The sequence below is a fragment of the Vicugna pacos genome, chromosome 2 (genome assembly GCF_048564905.1).
Source record: "Vicugna pacos chromosome 2, VicPac4, whole genome shotgun sequence".
Lineage (NCBI taxonomy): Eukaryota > Metazoa > Chordata > Mammalia > Artiodactyla > Camelidae > Vicugna > Vicugna pacos.
In genome coordinates this window covers 12514566-12531743 of record NC_132988.1, presented here as the reverse complement: position 1 = coordinate 12531743, position 17178 = coordinate 12514566, and the positions used below count along the sequence as shown (strand labels likewise).

Sequence of the window (17178 nt, the reverse complement as noted above, 5' to 3'; positions counted from 1 at the left end):
CATTTCTAGAGTCCATTTGCCTCATTTTTACTGTATATTTTTCTGTGCTGAGATTTTCTATTTTTTCACTGAGATTTGATTCATTAAAAATATTTTGCTTTACTTAATTGAAGGTATTGTAATAGCCTTTTTAAAATCCATATCTGTTTCTTCCAATCTCTGGCTCATCTCAGATTAGATGGATTTTCTTTTCCCTTGGAAATATGTTTTATCTTCTTGGTTCATCATATGTCTGGTAATTTTAGATTGCATTTTGAACTTGAGATGTGGAAATCTTAGATTCTGTTATTTTTCTCGAATGAGTATTGCTTCCTTTGTTTTGGCTGATAATTTTCTCAGCTGGACTTACATTAGAGATATTGTTTGTTGGATGGCAGCTCTGGTCTCAATTCAGATATTTTGTCATTAGCTGCATTCAGTAGAGTCTGTTCTGTGCAGGTGCATTTAGGGGTTAGTCAGACATAAGAGTAAAAAGAGTGTGAGGATCCTCTTTCTGGATCTTTCCTTGTTAGGATTCCTCCATTCCCTTTATTGCTTCTTCTTTTTTTCTTTTTTTTTAATTGAAGTATAATTGGTTTACAGTGTTGTGTTAGTTTCTGTTATACAGCATAGTGATTCAGTTACACACATATATATACACGGTCTTTTTCATATTTTTTTCGTTATAGGTTATTATAAGATATTGAATATAGTTCCCTGTGCTATACAGTAGGGCCTTATTGTTCATCTATTCTGTTTATACTAGTTTGTATCTGCTAATTCCAAACTCCCAGTTTATCCCTTGCTGCCCCACCCTTTCTCCTTTGGTAACCATAGTTTGTTTTCTGTATCTGTGAGTCTGTTTCTGTTTTATAAATAAGTTCATTTGTGTCTTTTTTTTAGATTCCACATATAAGTGATATCATGATATTTATTTTTCTCTGACTTACTTCACTTAGTATGATAATCTCTAGGTCCATCTATGTTGCTGCAAATGGCATTATTTTATTCTTTTTATGACTGAGTAGTATTCCATTGTGTGTGTGTGTTTATCACATCTTCTTTATCCAGTCATCTGTCAGTGGACATTCAGGTTGCTTCCATGTCTTGGCTGTTGTAAACATTGACAGTGCATGTATCTTTTCTAATTGGAGATACATGGCCAGGAGTGGGGTTACTGGGTCGTATGGTAAGTCTATTTTTAGTTTTTTAAGGAATCTCTATACTGTCATCCATAGTGGCTACACCAGTTTACGTTCCCACTAACAGTGTAGGAGTGTTCCTTTTTCTCCATACCCTCTCCAGCATTTATGGTGGACTTTTTAATGATGGACATTCTGACCAGTATGAGGTGATCCCTTATTGTAGTTTTGATTTGTATTTCTCTGATAATTAGCAATACTGTGTATCTTTTCATGTGCCTGTTGGCCATCTGTATGTCTTCTGTGGAGAAATGTCTGTTTAGATCTTCTTCCCATTTTGTGATTGGATTGTTTGGTTTTTTGATATTGAGTTGTATGAGCTGTTTGTATATTCTGAAAGTTAAACCCTTGTCATTTGCAAATATTTTCTCCCAGTCCGTAGGTTGTCTTTTTGTTTTGTTTATGGTTTCCTTTGCTGTGCAAAAGCCTATGTTTAATTAGGTGCCATTTGTTTATTTTTGCTTTTATTTCTATTGCCTTTGTAGACTGACCTAGGAAAATACTGCTACAATTTATGTCAGAATATTTTGCCCGTGTTCTCTTCTAGGAGATTTGTGATGTCCTGTCTCATGTTTAAGTCTTTAAGCCATTTTGAGTTTGAGTTTTTTTTTGTGGTAGTGTGAGGGAATGTTCTAACTTCATTATTTATATATGGCTGTTCAGCTTTCCCAGCATCACATGCTGAAGAAACTGTATTTTCTCCATTGTATATTCTTGCCTTCTTTGTCAAAGATTGATTGACCGTAAATCTGTGGGTTCATTTCTGAGCTCTCTTTTCTGATCCATTGATCCATGTCTGTTTTTGTGCCATACCATACTGTTTTAATTGCTGTAGTTTTGTAGTACTGTCTGAATTCTTGGTGGGTTATGCCTCCAGCTTCATTCTTTTTCTTCAGTATTGCTTTGGCAATTCTGAGTCTTTTGTGAGTCCATATAAATTTTAGGATTATTTGTTCTCTTTATGTGAAAAATGTCATGGGTAATTTGATAGGGATCACGTTAAATTGGTAGATTGCTTTGGGTAGTATGGCCATTTTAACAATATTAAATCTTTTAGTCCAAGAGCATGGGATAGCTTTTCATTTCTTTAAATCATCTTTAATTTCCTTTATCAATGTTTTACATTCTCAGTGTATAAGTCTTTCACCTCCTTAGTCAGGTTTATTCTTAAGTATTTGGTTTCTTGATGCAATTTTAAAAGTTTTTTTTCTTTTTTACTTTCCTTTTGTGATATTTCATTGTTAGTGTTAAGAAATGCAACTGAATTCTGTATGTTAATCTTGTAACCTGCTGTTTTGCTGAATTCATTTATCAGCTCTAGTAGTTTTTGTGTGGAGTCTTTAGGATTTTCCATATATAGTATCATGTCATCTGCATATAGTGACATTTTTACCTCTTCCATTTCAATTTGGATCCCTTTTATTTTTTTTTCTTTTCTGACTGCTATGGCTAGATTTCCAGTACTGTGTTGAATAGAAGTGATGAGAGTGTCATTCCCATTAATTTTATTAGCCTAACTCTTCTCCAGCTCAAAAAGACTAGTTTTCTACTGTGTGCTGTCACAACTACTGGGTGCGCAGTATGGGTAGGACTTAGTTTTAGGCTAAAATCCAAGGAGATGGAAATTTGCTTGCATGGCTCATTTCACACATGTTCTTGCCACTGGCTGCCTCTCTGACATTTTCTTCTGTTTTCCTCTGGCTCTTCTCTCAAGCTGCATGGTCGTCTTGGCATTCCTTGAAAAGCTGAGCATGTTCCCATCTCCTCATGTATGTATTTACTATTCCCTCTGCCTGGAATGCTGTACTCCCAGGTATCTTTATGGCTCACTCCCTCACTTTATTCAGGTCTCACAAAAATACTGTATCTCTTCAGAGGTTTTCTCTGATCACTGTCTTTAAAACAGCACATTTATGAACACGTGTAGATACATGTGCCCATTAGCACTTACAACTGTATGATGTGTGTATGTATCAGTTTGTTTTCCCCAACTAAGATGTAAGTTCTATGAGGGTAGAGAGTTTTGTCTGTTTTGTTCACCACTCTATCCTTTTTGTCTGAAATTACGCCTTGTGCATTAGAGAGTTCAATAAATTAGTTGAACGATGAATATGTGAATGAATAATCACTGTTCTAGCCAAGTCGCTTTACTTGCAGCTTCTAGAATATACTAGACTCTTTTTCTGCTGTGCTTTTTTTCCTTCTATTTAGAATCCCTCAACTGTTTCCATCTGTCATCCTATAAGATACAGCTTAAATATCACCTCTGATTAACACATTGATTGCCCACTGTGGATCAGGTGTGTTTCCTGCGGGCCCAAATTCACACTTCACTGTAGTGTAATGCATTAACAGTGTATGTGTTCATCATTAATCTGTTTTTCCAATATAATTGGAATTGTTTTCAAAAAACAATTGCTTTTCTTATTTTCAATTTTCAACCTCTTTACAGTTTTATTTCTTCTTGGAATGTCATTATTCTGCACAAAATAAATCAGGTAATGGGATAGTCTTGGATGCCGTGGCATTACTTTGATATTCATTAGCTCAAGAGTGATACACGATCCGATTAGTAGAACCGATAGATAAGCAGTTGTTTAGAATGGTACTCCATTCACCTGCTCTGTTCGACACCGCTCGGCAGTTTTATTCTGTGTCTCAAAGTCTCTGTGTCCTTGAAGTATTGTCTCCACTCATTTTAGTGGAGAACTAATTCCACAGAAAGTTTTCTGCATGCAAACTTCATTTCAGAGACTCTTTCCCCAGAATCCAGACTAAAGCAGAGGAGTTTTTGTTTTCCTTTCTTGAACTTTTTAAGTCTTCTGTCTGAAATTTTTTCTTTTTTTAGTTTTCAAGGTTTACATGGAATGTTAACTGTATTAATTTCCTCACTAGTTTCAGGCTTGTGGTAAGAGAAACTCTGAACTACGACTTTTTAAATAAGATATTGAGGAATACAAGGAAATAAGTAAATTTTCTGGGAAATGTTGTAAGTAATAATAGCAGAATTTTGCATTATTCTGAAAGTTCTTTTTTCATTGGCTTAACCAATTAGGATTTCAATTTGACATTTTAGTCTTTTCTCAAAACTGTTTCCAAATAATTCAAGTACACTGATTTTTGAGGTACTTGATAGTTCACTTTTTTTTTTTTGGCTGTTTCAGATATTTCCCCTTGGTTTGTTTTACTGCAATGATACCCATGAGAAGAAATGAATGTGTTATCACATGCTCCATGGGTGGGACAAGGGAGAGAGTGAATGTGGAGCACAAATGTATAATGGTCATTTTAACACCTTCGTAACTATAGATCGGACTTTTGATTTAGCTCATATCCTTTCCAGTCAGTAGACATTCACTGAGAAATTCTTGTTTGCCAAACCCTGGGCTAATTTCCAATGACACAGAGATGGCTCGGACTGTCTCTGTCCTTAAAGGCCCTGACTTTACTAAAAGGAAAAGTATTTATTTATTTACTTAGATCTTCATTCTGTTGCCCTGGGAATACAAAGATATAGAGATGGTCTATTCATTTTTGTGTCAGAAAATAGAAACTTTATTATGTATAAAATTTGTCATGGTAAAGAAAAAGAAGTTTGTATAAGAAGTAGAAGTGTTGTATATATGAGGATCTGTGAGAAGCAGAACATTTCTACAACTGCCAAGAAATAGAAATCTAGCCCAGGAAGACCCTAGGATTTATACAATCTGTAACCATTCCAAAGAATTTGGTTTTAGAGGATCCTAAAGAAAGAGAGGCAGATACTTACTGAAGAGTACAGTCAGTCTCCCAAACTGAATCAGTGGTACCTTCTGCCAGATCAGTGACACACATTATTTGTTTTTTATATTCTATACAATCTAATAGAATACCTTGCACATAACAAGTTTCACTAAATACTGGTTAAATTTTGTTTTTTAAAATGTGGTCTGTAGGTCCAAGAATCTTTCTGGCAATCTACAAGGTCAAAACTGTTTTTAATAATACTCAGACATTATTTGCATTTTTGATTTCTGTGTCATTTGCACCATTTATAAGGTAAGGATATTACCCCCTGGTATCTACAACAAGATCAAGAAATCTAAGTTGAATGCAATTTTAAAAGCCAGTTGTATTTTGTATTATTTCAGTATCATGATTATTATATAAGGATAGGTAGGTTATAATTATTTAAAAGGGGGCTATAACAGTGGCTTTTAAGTGCTATAAATATGAATATAGTCTTTTGAATATTTGCCTTCTATGATTTGGTGTAATTTATAACCGTTTCTTACCTCCTTTTTTTTAGGAGTCTACCATGGCTCAAGAATCTCCAAAAAATTCAGCAGCAGAAATTCCAGTGACTAGCAATGGAGAAGTTGATGACTCTCATGAACATGGCTTTAATAGGGTAAGAACATTTTTCTCTCTCTTAATACAGAGAATCATGATACGCTCCTTAAATGTTGAGATGAAAGAAATAGAATTTAATATAGGAATATTTTCTTACATTGGCTGAAATGCCAAGAATCTCATGTTACTATGTAGAGATGACGAGGTGGGTCATGCTAGTGATTTTTCAAGAATAAGCTCTAGACTAGTAAAGCATTTAGACTTTGATATTACTGTCAGTGATTTTATTATATGACCAGAACAAGGGTGTGTCTGATGACTTTAGTATAAACTTTATTAAAAACTTTATTTCATTCTGTTTGTGATAAGAAAAAATATTAACTCTAGACTATCCTGTAAAAAATTGGCATTGTCTGATCTCTTTTCTGTGTATCCTTAATACATAATTCCTAAGTAGGCTTCTCCTGACTTTGCTGTTCACTTTCTAAAGAGAAATACTTGACTCAGTGGAAAATGAAACTTGGAGTGTGTTTAATTTTGATCTGCCTCTCATTTGAAATTGAAGTTTAATGCATTTTAGTGGGAGTACCATGGATTTGGAAATAATGTGGGTTCAAATTTCATCTATGCCATTTCTAACAGTGTAACCCTGATATTTATTTAATCTCTTCTAGTTTTTTTTCGTAATCTCTATAAATGAGCACCTTATTTCTTTTCGTGGGGGATATTAATTTTAAATGGGATTAAAATAAGTAATATGCCTAACACAGTCCTAGAAATGATAGGTTACTTCTGGAGACATTTGCATCAAACATCCCTTTTAATGACATTTGATACATGTGTACAACTGTAAATAACTTTAAAACGATAGTTTTCATATTTTTGAAAAAGTGATGGTTGAAAGATACTTGAATTCATTTTACAGTTTAAATAGGACTTGTTTTACTTCATATATTTAAGAATAAAATTCTGTGTTTTAGTGTAACAGAAGGTGATAGTTTAGATCAGGATTTCTCAGTCTCAGCGTTACCGACATTTTGGGCCACACAGACTCCTCTGTGGTGAGTTGGCATATGTGTGTAGGGTGGTTAGCAGAATGCCTGGCCCCTTCCTAGTAGATGCCAGAAGTACCGTACCCTCCAGTTGTGACAAGCAGCATTGTCTTCAGACATTGCCAAATGTGTCCCCGCGGGAAGGGAGAAACTTGCCTCTGGTTGAGAACCACTGTTTTAGATAGATCATTTTAATTGATTTTAGAAAATTACACTGAGTTTCACTTATTTTTGCCTCAGTAGTCCTTTGGAAGAAACAAATGTATTTTCAAGCTTGTGATGTGTTTGTTTTAATTGCAAGTGTTTTAACTTGATTTCTAAGCACCCATGGGGCCAGTACAGAGTGACGTACAGAAGAAGGAGACTTAAATTCTGAGCACACAAAGGAAATTTTCATAGCAGGTTTTAGTCTTCTGATATTTGAAAACACTAAGGCACACTTGCGTATTAAAGAAACTCAAGTTACCATCATTAGACTCTACCAGTTACTTTATAAATTTCTATTAATTCAAATAACTCATTATACCAGGATTTTAATTAGTGATTGCTTCATCTCATTTTTGATAACAGCTCCTTTTTGCAAATTTATTCCGCAAATATTTTTTGAGATCTGCTGTGTACCAGGCACTGGAGATACCCTAGTGAACAAAAAATGACAAAAATACCTGCCATCAGGCACTTAATAGACAGTCTAAGGAAACCTTTGTCTAACAAAAATGCATTGCATACAAAATGCTGCATTGTTTTGGAGATTCACCTACCGTCTTAAACCTGTCATTTTTCTTGTTGTTGTTTTTTTTTTTTTTGAGCTATAGCTTATACTTTTACATAGTAAAAAGCACAAATGTTAAGTGTAAAGCTCTATGGAAACACCGCCTATATCAAGATGTAGAACTTTTCCAGGATGTTACCTGGCTCCCTGTTGCCCTCTTATAGGCAGTACGCCTCCCTCCCTTCCAGGGTCATCACTATTGCCATAATTCTGACACCATTGATTGCTTTTGACTCTTCCTGGACTGCATGTAAATGGAATCATACAGTATGTACTCTTTTCTGACTGGCTTTCATTCAATATCATATCTGTGAAATTTATTCGTATTGTTACTTTGGCAGTATTTAATTCTTTTCTGTTGTAACATCGTTTTCTGTTGTGTTAATACACCACAATCTGTGTATCCATTCTTCAATTGACGGATACCTAGGTGGTTTCCCGTTCGTGGCTGTTGTTAATAAAGCTGCTGTGACCATGCTTGTCCAGGTCTTCTGGTGCACACAGTCACCTGTTTATGCTGGATATATACCCTGGAGTGGAATTGCCAGGTCACAGTACATGACGTTTGGCCTTGGTAGATACTCTCAACTAGTTTGCTAGAGTGATTGAATCCGTTGATAGTCCTGTCAGCAGTGAATGAATGTTGTGGTTGTTCCACATCATTACCAATTTTTGATACTGTGATATTTTTTAATTTTAGCCATTCTAAAAGCATCATAATGGTGTCTCCTTGTGGTTTTAATATGCATCTCCCTGATGATTAATGATGTTGAGCGTATTTTCATATTCTTATTGACCACTTGGATATTATCTTTTATGAAGTGCATGTTCAAGTCCTTTGTCCATTTTTCTTTTGAGTGTATGCCCTTTTCTAATTCATTTGTAGAAATTCTTTGTCTATTTGAGGTGCAAGTCATTTGTTTGAATGTATGTATTGCAGATGTTTTCTATTAATGGTATCTTTAGACAGCAAAAGTTAATTTTATTGAAATCCGATTTTTCAGTGTATAATTTTTGTGACCCTTCTAAGAAAATTGGCCTATTCCAGTATCATGAAGATACTCTGTTTTCTTCTAAGAAATTTTACTGTTTTGATTCTCACGTGGAGGTTAGTCTTGAATTTTGTGTATGGCGTGATGTAGGGGTCAAGGTTCATTTATTTTCCTTATTGAAAAGACTCTCCACAGGGGCCCTTTGCTGTTAATCAGGTGATCATATACATGTGGGTCTATTACTGGGCTCTGTGTTTTATTTCTTTGTCTTTTTGTCTGTCCTTGCAATAATACCAAACTATCTTACCTACTTACTTATTAGAGTAATTAAGTCTGGAACAGATACTAGCTTCAGCCTTGATACCTGGTAGTTAATTCCTCCAGCTTTGTTCTTCAGGATTGCCTTATACCTTAAATCTATTATGAGTCTTTTGTTAAGAACCTTTATTTGCCTTTGAGTAGCACTGAAAAAAGTTTTCCTTTATCCTTGCAAATTTTAACTTTAGAATGAAGTCTTACTAGAGTAAAGTGAATTAAATCATAATATATCTGTATGAGTTTTTTTTGCTTATGCAAAGCCAGTTAACTTGTAGCTTTGTAAGTTTACTTCTTGTTTAATATCTGATTCTCTTTTTGGAGATTACCTTTTAATGTTTTTTCATTTTCTACGGGAAGGTAGAGAAGGGAAAAAGAAGGGGTTGTCCTGGAGGTCCCCTCTCATTGGATGTGAACTTTACCAATGGGCAAGTTTCCTTAGAAACAATAATCCACTTCAACCAGTACACCCCACTTAATTTCCCTAAAGAAATTCAACATCATAAAAATTGTTTCTGTTTATATCTGCTCTTATGAAAAATATATGCATCATGAGTCTCTTACATATTTAATATTCTTTTTTTTTAAAAAAGGCTATGTGTTTTCTTTTACGATGAATGAAAACAAGATTTCAAAAGCATCTTTTGACTGTTGAATAAATTACACGCAAGATCTATTAGTCATGTACTTACTTATGTTTTTGGCATGCTCCTTTATTTTCCTTAGCAATGAAAGGGAAATTGTATTTAACCTCAAATCCATGTTTCTATTTTACTATAGATAAAAGTTCATAGGGAAAAAAGTGTGAATAATGTATTGCTTAGCATTAGACTGTATTTTATAGACTAGTAAAGAGGTCTCATTCAAAACTAGACCATAACCAGAGTTTTCTGAAGTATTTTATTAACATACATCTTCCTTTTATACATATTTGATGTTTAAAATCATGTAATGACTTTTATTTAATGCATACTGCAGAATACACTTTAAAACAGTAGTCTTGTATAAATTAAGATGGTGCCTAATTAAGTTGTCATTACTTGTCTGGCCAGTTGGTGTCACTATGGCCCAGGCAGTGAAATTGTGAGTGAGTGAGTGTGTTCTTGTTTCTGTCTCATTGCTGATGCTTCATTTTTCTTTTGATTTCCCTTCTAAATCTGTCCTACTATGAGAGGTCCTGGGTAGTTTCGAAGTCAAAATTCACATTGAAATAGAGAATGTAATGAGAGAACTTGTCCTAGAAATTCCCTGACAGCAGCTTAACATATATTAATGTTTCAAGGTTTGTTATTCTTTTTATTAAGATAAGGGGCAACAGCTGTATGTTGAGAGGATAGGGTAGTAATACTTACTGCAGTTTTTACAGCAAAAATACTTTTGCTTCTAAATAAAAAATAATTATTATTTTTTGAAGAGTAGTAAAGTTTAACCTCTAAAGAATACTTTTACTTGTAAACTGCATATTATTTATAGTTTATTCTGTTATAGTGCTGGTCAAAATACTAGATTAGAAATGTGCGATATATGCCATGAGTTAAAGTGAAGAAGCACATAGTAGCTCCATATGGTTGAAGCTTCTTGTGAATTAAGTTATATTTGGCAGATTTAGAGAAATCATCGTAATAGATACAGCTAAAATAGAACTTTCCCTGTGGAAGTCCCAAAGCTAAAATTCACAATTTAGGTTTTTCCACCTATGTACCTTTTCTCTAGGAAAAGGCATATATACACAAAACTACCAAATCTTGTGTCCAGTTTGAATGAGTTTAGGATCCCTTAAACTCTGTCTGTGGATCCTTAGGTTCCCTGTGTCGTAAATACTCCTGGTCTACAAGTGTTGAGTGAAGTGACAGGATTTTAGTTCAGTAGGAGTACCTTAAAGGTCTGTGAGTCTCACTACTTTATTTCACACCTGAGGGAAGGGCCCCTGAGGTTGTGATAAAATTACCCATGTTAACTAACAGTACAAAAGGCTTTCATGGTAAGCACAGTGCGGGCAAGAGTGCTCATTCGTTACCTCATCTGCAGGGCTTGGCAGCAGTGCTGGCACAGAATAGATAATTGGGGCCTTCATTAAATGTTTGTTGAATGAGTGAATAGATGTTAGAATCAGGACTAGAAACAAGGTTTCCAGAGTGCTGAGGAACAACAGGGAAGAGATACTGTACTCTGAGACTTGATACATCTTTTGTTCTTAATTTCCCAACGTGCATCACAGTCATCTTTGTTGTATTTGTTGGTTGTTGGAAGTTTTATTGTTTTGGACATTTTTGTTGTTATTTTTCTTTTATTCTTTAATGATTTTGTTAAACTAAATAGTTTCTCAATTCCCCTGTACTCATCAGTCTGAATAACCTACTTTAGCAGTCTAAGGAAGGCTTGGGAAAGAATATAAGAATAGAAATTGTAAGAACATTGTGTGGGACATGTTTCTTTCTCTCACCTTAATGATGTAACTGTCCTTATCTGCTTTTCCCGAGAGATTAGAATCACATTGAGGGCAGAGAGTGTGTGCACACTGTACAGTTTATGGTTTACAGTAGAGCTGTTCAGTGAAAGAATGGATTTCAGTGTAAGGATTTAAATTTGACATTTTCTACTTCAGTCATCCTGCCCTAGAATTTGGATACCATGTGATCATGGTTTTTCCGCATACTGTATGGTGATACAGTGTAATGTTTCTGCATTATTCATATCTGAAAAATTTAGTAGTTCAGACAGTGGCAGCATTGATTTCATGGGAACTTTTTCTTATGGCCAGTTTTTACCAAATGTATGTCTTGGACCCTTTTAAAGGTATGGCAAATGTTTTTCAAGGGTTGTTTAATCCATGCAAAATCTGATTCATTTTAGTAATTACTTTCCAAGTATAGAATATATTCTTAGTACTATTACCACAAATTAAGTTTTAAAATATGTGTATTATGTATACATCTATTAAATTAACTCTGGATTGGGATTCCTGTTGAAATTGTGAATAAATATAATTCTAATGAAAGACTGAAGCCATATGTATCTTAATTATAATTTGTAGATTGTGCCTTTATTTATAAACAAATGCAATCATGGATAAGTTTTTTTTTTATATCTAGGAGAAATTTTTTTAGGTGTAGTTACATACTAGTATTTCCACAGTGATAGTCTTTGAGTGAATTCAGCATTTCCTTGATGCAAGTTTGTACATGATTTCATTCTTATCAAACTTCAGTACTAGTTAGAATCTAGACCTTAGTCTGAATGCAGGAGTTGGAGTGAGGCCAAAAGAGTAGGCAGTAAACTGCCAGAAGGTAATGATACTGTAAGGTATTAAATGTTTGTTGAATGAATGAGAGGGAGGTGGGGGGAGAGAGAGAGAAATGAGATTGAGTTTGAGATTGTGTGTGTGTGTATGTGTGTTGATAAAATAAAGAAAATAGAACATAAAACAGAGAATAAGTCAGGAGGTTTGCTATCTTGATCAAGTGAAGTTACAGATATGCAAGGAGATTGTGATCTTAAAGTGAATCACTAGAATTAAAATTTTTCTAAAAGTATTACTTTCTGAGCAATGATAAGGTCCAAAGAGTGGCCATGGGAATTCTAGTTACTTAAGTAGAATTGGGCAAGAAAGGTGAAAGGCATTAGAGTTGAAGAAGTTAATGAAATCTGACACTAACTTGTGGGTTGGGATGTACTGTGTTACTTGAATGTATCTTTTATCTGCCCTCGCATTTTTTTGGCCCCTTGTCCAAATACAAACGATCAAATCTGAATCAAACTACCAAATTAAGGCTTCCTACAAGTATACTGAGGGGGGAAAAATCATACGTCTTTACACATTGTTTTACTATAACCCATCAATCTGCATCAGCATAGGTAGGCAGGCTCATGCAATAGTTCTTGTTTTAGTTTAAGTATTTTGCTATTTGTATTAAAAAATAAAATAAAACAGCATACTACATACTGTGCCATTAGTAGTCTGTGTCTTTGATGAGCCGTGAAATCTCAGCTTAGACACCTTATATACTACTCGAAGGAACTGTAAACTGAACATAGAATCAATCCCTGAGGTGGACCCAGTGGCAGGCAAAGGGTTGGGAACACTGAGGGTCATGGTAAGAGTTGGGGACAGAGCAGAAGACCTGGATACAGCGCCCTCAGTAATTTGGGACTGACTGGAAAGAAGGCAGGTGACGGTGTTAAGGTGGGGAAGAGGGCAGTGCGGTGGGGTGGCCCGCAAAGAAATGGGGTTGGGAGTCAGCACTGCAGGACCAAAAGCAGTTCTGAATTGCAGGTTCCTCCAGGTGTACACAGAGGACAGAGGACACCTGCATCAGAATCACCTCGCTTACTTGTTAGAAATTAACTCCTGGGCTCCATGCTCCAGCTTACTGAAAGTTACAACAGGCAGCTGAGAAGAATCTGCCTGTTCAGTAGGTTTCTCAGGTGGTTCTTACCCAAACTCAAGTTTGAGAACGGGTAGTTTAGAAGTGGAGAGCTGAGAAATTGCTGACCTTCCCTCTACCCACTTGATAAACAGAATGTGGGAGAATAATCAGCTTTGACTCAGGATAATTGTAGACTGGCAGAGAGGCCACCGCGAGGAGGTTAAGGATGTTGCAATATGTTTACAGTCAAACTGGGAATGTGGAGATCTGCTCGAACAACAGCTTTGCTTCTGGCAGATATTCCTTAGAAGCAGCTAACTTAAAAACAACAAAGGGGTGTTTTAAACTACCAAAATTCATAGAACATTTAACAATATTTTCAGTTTGTTTCTTTAAAAAGTATATGAGGTAAATGCTTTGGGAGGTTTTATCCATTTTGAAAAATGAGATAAGGTGTTGAAATTGAGAAAACTTAGTATTCATATTATATCGGCTAGATGCTAGGTCTGCCAGAGAGGAGCAGGTTAAATGGTCTTAGGGAGCTTCCAGTCTGCAGCAGAAGAGCGTATAGACAGTGTTAATACCGTGTGAGAAGCGGTATGCTGGGCCAGGTATAGGGTGGTCTGGGAGTAGGTGGGAGGAGTATGGAATGATTCCCTGAGGAGTTGCTCTCCACACTGAATCGGAAGGATGAGCTAGCCAGATGAGGAAGGGCAGAGAATGTTCCCACCTGTGGGAAGACCATAGAGTTGAAAATTCACTATTGTTGGAGTGGAGAATGTGTGGGCAGATGTGTGAGAAAGGAGACTGGAGAAATAGGGATGAGATCCTGCAAAACCTCAAAAATATGTGGAGGAGTTTGGACTTTACCTAGAAGGCAATGGAGGGCCGCTAAATGTCATAAAAATTGAAATGTCTCATCAGATTTGCATTTAGAAATTTGTCTCTGCCTCCTGTTGAAAGAATGCATTTCAGGGCCGATATGACTAGAGAGGGAGACTAGTCATTTGGGTCACCAAGGGAAGAAGGGAAGGAAGACTTCGGACTTTGCTCTTGTAGAGAAGCTAGAGCCAATAAAGAACACCAAGCCATTTTTTAAAATGTAGATAGGTAGGAAACTGGGAGAATGTAGTGTAAGGAAACTAGAGAGAAGAGAGTTCGTGTAATTTATAGAATACTTGGGGAATCCTGACAGATTGTTTGTGGTTACAATGCGAACTTTGGGAATCACTGCTGTTTTAAGATTTCTCCTCCCCTCCCTGAGTAAAAGAGAATTCATTAATAAAACTCTAGTTCTGCTTACAAATGAAAGTGTTGTGCATCTTATTAAGGGTGTGTATTTTAAAGCAAATTTGCTGAACATTTAAGTATTGATATTGCACCAACTTTAGTTCAAAAATAGATTAGATTACCATGCTAAATTATAAAGTTACACATTTCACCTCATTCTTTTTTTACCTCTGTTAAAATATGTAAATGGAGGCAAGTTATTTTGGTTGAAAATGAGCACCCCTTCACAGCCTACAAAGCTGTAACTATAAGTATTATTTTGTATCCTTTGAAAAGGAGTTAAACTATACATGAAACTTTTTCGCCAAAAGCATTATATTTTGTTTCATTTTAATTGTTTGAAGATTTATTTTTAAAACTATTAAATACTCCAGCATTATCCTAGTAGCTTGAATAGAAAGTTAACTATAGGTTTATTCCATTTTATTGTACAATTGTGAAGCACAACTTTGCAGAGTCTTAAACGTTGAGGCGAATGTCAGCGACATAAAAATGCAAATTAGGGATTTTATGTTGTTGGTTATAAATGGGCTCATTGTCTCTGAAATACATTCTGGAAACTATAGGCGCAAGTGCAGTAGCAGATATTGTAAAAGTTACTAAGCTAAGCACAACCTTGTAACAGACACTTTAAAAATTCATGAGGGTTATGTAAAGACACATTTTAGATTTCTGTGAATTATGAGGCCAAATTATATTATTTAGAGAATGTGTATTTTACAAAAAACAGTCAACAAGCTCATAAAATACTGAGTGTTTTCTCACAAGTCATGCATTCCTCTCTCCTAGCCCGTGTCCTTTTGTGTTGCAGCAACTTAGCTGCCAGACCACTATCAAAATGATAATTCTGTTCAGAATCTGAATAGACCTATTTGTACCACTTTTGGTTAGGCTCCTTCTATTAGTAAAAGTTTAGGCAAAGAAGGCCTTAGTGCTTTTCAGATTTTACAGCTGTTTTATGTAAAGGACATGAGGTTTTTTTCTGGAAGCACTTTTGTTTGTTGAGTAGAGGATCCTTGGGAGACCACTGAGGGGTCTGAGTGAAACGTAACATCCTCAGACGGCTAGAAGTTGTTTCTTCCAGAGGCTGTGCATGACATCATGGGAGCACCTTTTAACTTCTTAAAAGCTTAGGTAATGAGACACGTCCACCATATTTACTATTTAACCTGGTACTCGCTCCCGTCTCCCCAGCTACTACTACTGGATCTCTTTTCTGGGAATTTACACAATATTTTGTGGCAGGACAGATGATTCAAAATGAATAATGTTCTTTCAGCTAAGTTCTAAGAGCACAGCAAACACGACTCTTCTGAACCTCTCTGTCACGTGTATGTCTGTGGCTTTTTAATCCCTCATTTTGAGAGATGTCTTTGATACTTTTTATCTTAAGGAGAGCTAAAAAGCTCTCAAGACTTGAACAAAGCAATAACCAGGGAAATCACTCTATAAATAATTGACCTTAATGACCAAACTTGCAAAGTTTAAGAAGTATTTTGGTGGTTTGACATTATTTATTTTATAAGTGGTGTATTTGTCTTTCAGAGAGAAAACATTATCTGGTTTTAATGTAAATATGAATAAAAGGATCACTAATATTTAAAACTGGAAACCATTTGATTTAATGTATTAGTGTATTAAAAAAATAAACTGGAAAGGTAAAGATCATTTATTCAACCAAATGAACAGACTCAGAGATTTGGTAGAAATAAGTAAATAAAACTGGATGTAAAGAATTTTCTTTTTAATTCTAAGTGTTCTCCAAAACAATACTCAGATGAAAAGGATATTGTGACAAAAGGTTGTAAGTGATGTTAGGAAGTGAGTGAAATGGAAAGAAAGTTACTCATGTTTTAAACTAGTTGAAAATCACAAAATGAGAATGTATTTGCATTAGTGTGTGTTTAAACTTCAGCAGATTCTGAAATAATGATTTTTAAAAGGTATTTTTTAAATAATTTTTTTAGTACACATACTAACCAAAATAAATTCTAAGACTAATAAGTTGCTTGTAGCTATTTACATTACAGTTAGTTTTGTTTCTTGAAGCTTGGTAACTAAGTGCCATGTTTCAGTGTTCCAGTTTTCTCATCTGTAAAAGAGTAGTGAAAATACCAATTAAACTATTATTGTCAAGATTAAATGAGATGATACAAGGCAGTTCCTGCTCTGTATAGTTGCAAAATGCATTAATTTCAGTTACCGTAGTTTAATTGAAGAATACCTGTCTCCAATAACACAGCTCAAATTTCTGTCACCACAGTGTGTGAACTGTAATTATATAAAGTACAAACTTCCCTGCTAACACTCAAGTCCGTAAATCAACATGTAAGTAACAGATGCATATCGTGATTATTGACTAATCATGTCATTTCTTCCAAAGTCTCTTGGCAGTTGGTCACTGTGTATCTGTTATTCATTTCACACACAGACAGCAAATCATGTGGTTGTGTTACCACCTTGTCTCCTGTCATAAATTCATGAGACGTTTTCCAGAAATGGATAATCAAAAGGGAATGGGTGAACAAAGATAAAAGTGCAGCAAAGAAATGAAAAGTGGTAACAATGGAAGAAGTGAAGTTCAAGTCAAACCTAAATGAAGTGGTAGAAGAAATAGCTGACCATAAGCTTGTTGACACTGCCGCTGTTTGAGAGACTCTAGATTTGAGCCAGAAAAACTTAGTGAGCCCAGCTCAACAACATAAACAAGGAAAGGGTTTTTACATTTTGACGAGAAGTTTTAGAAGTCATGGAATAATCACTTGTTCCCATTAATCAGTCTGCGTGGTTTCCACGTGCTTGGTCGTTTTTACAGTCTTGATCTTGCATTGTCATGCAAGGTGAGGACTGCCTGTACATGAAGTGCTTTGAACAATC

At 35.3% G+C, this 17178-nt stretch overlaps 1 protein-coding gene across 5 annotated transcripts in view; it reads left to right on the top strand.

Annotated features, from left to right (window-relative positions):
• The window catches only part of ARFIP1 (ARF interacting protein 1), a 111303-nt gene that overhangs the window by 32290 nt on the left and 61835 nt on the right, over positions 1-17178 (top strand). For all 5 annotated transcript variants that reach the window (XM_006213165.4, XM_006213166.4, XM_031692646.2 and 2 more), the window contains one exon: positions 5470-5571. In XM_006213165.4, coding sequence (XP_006213227.1) covers positions 5479-5571 — 93 coding nt within the window. In that variant the 5' untranslated portion in view covers positions 5470-5478. The remainder of the gene's footprint in view (positions 1-5469; positions 5572-17178) is intronic.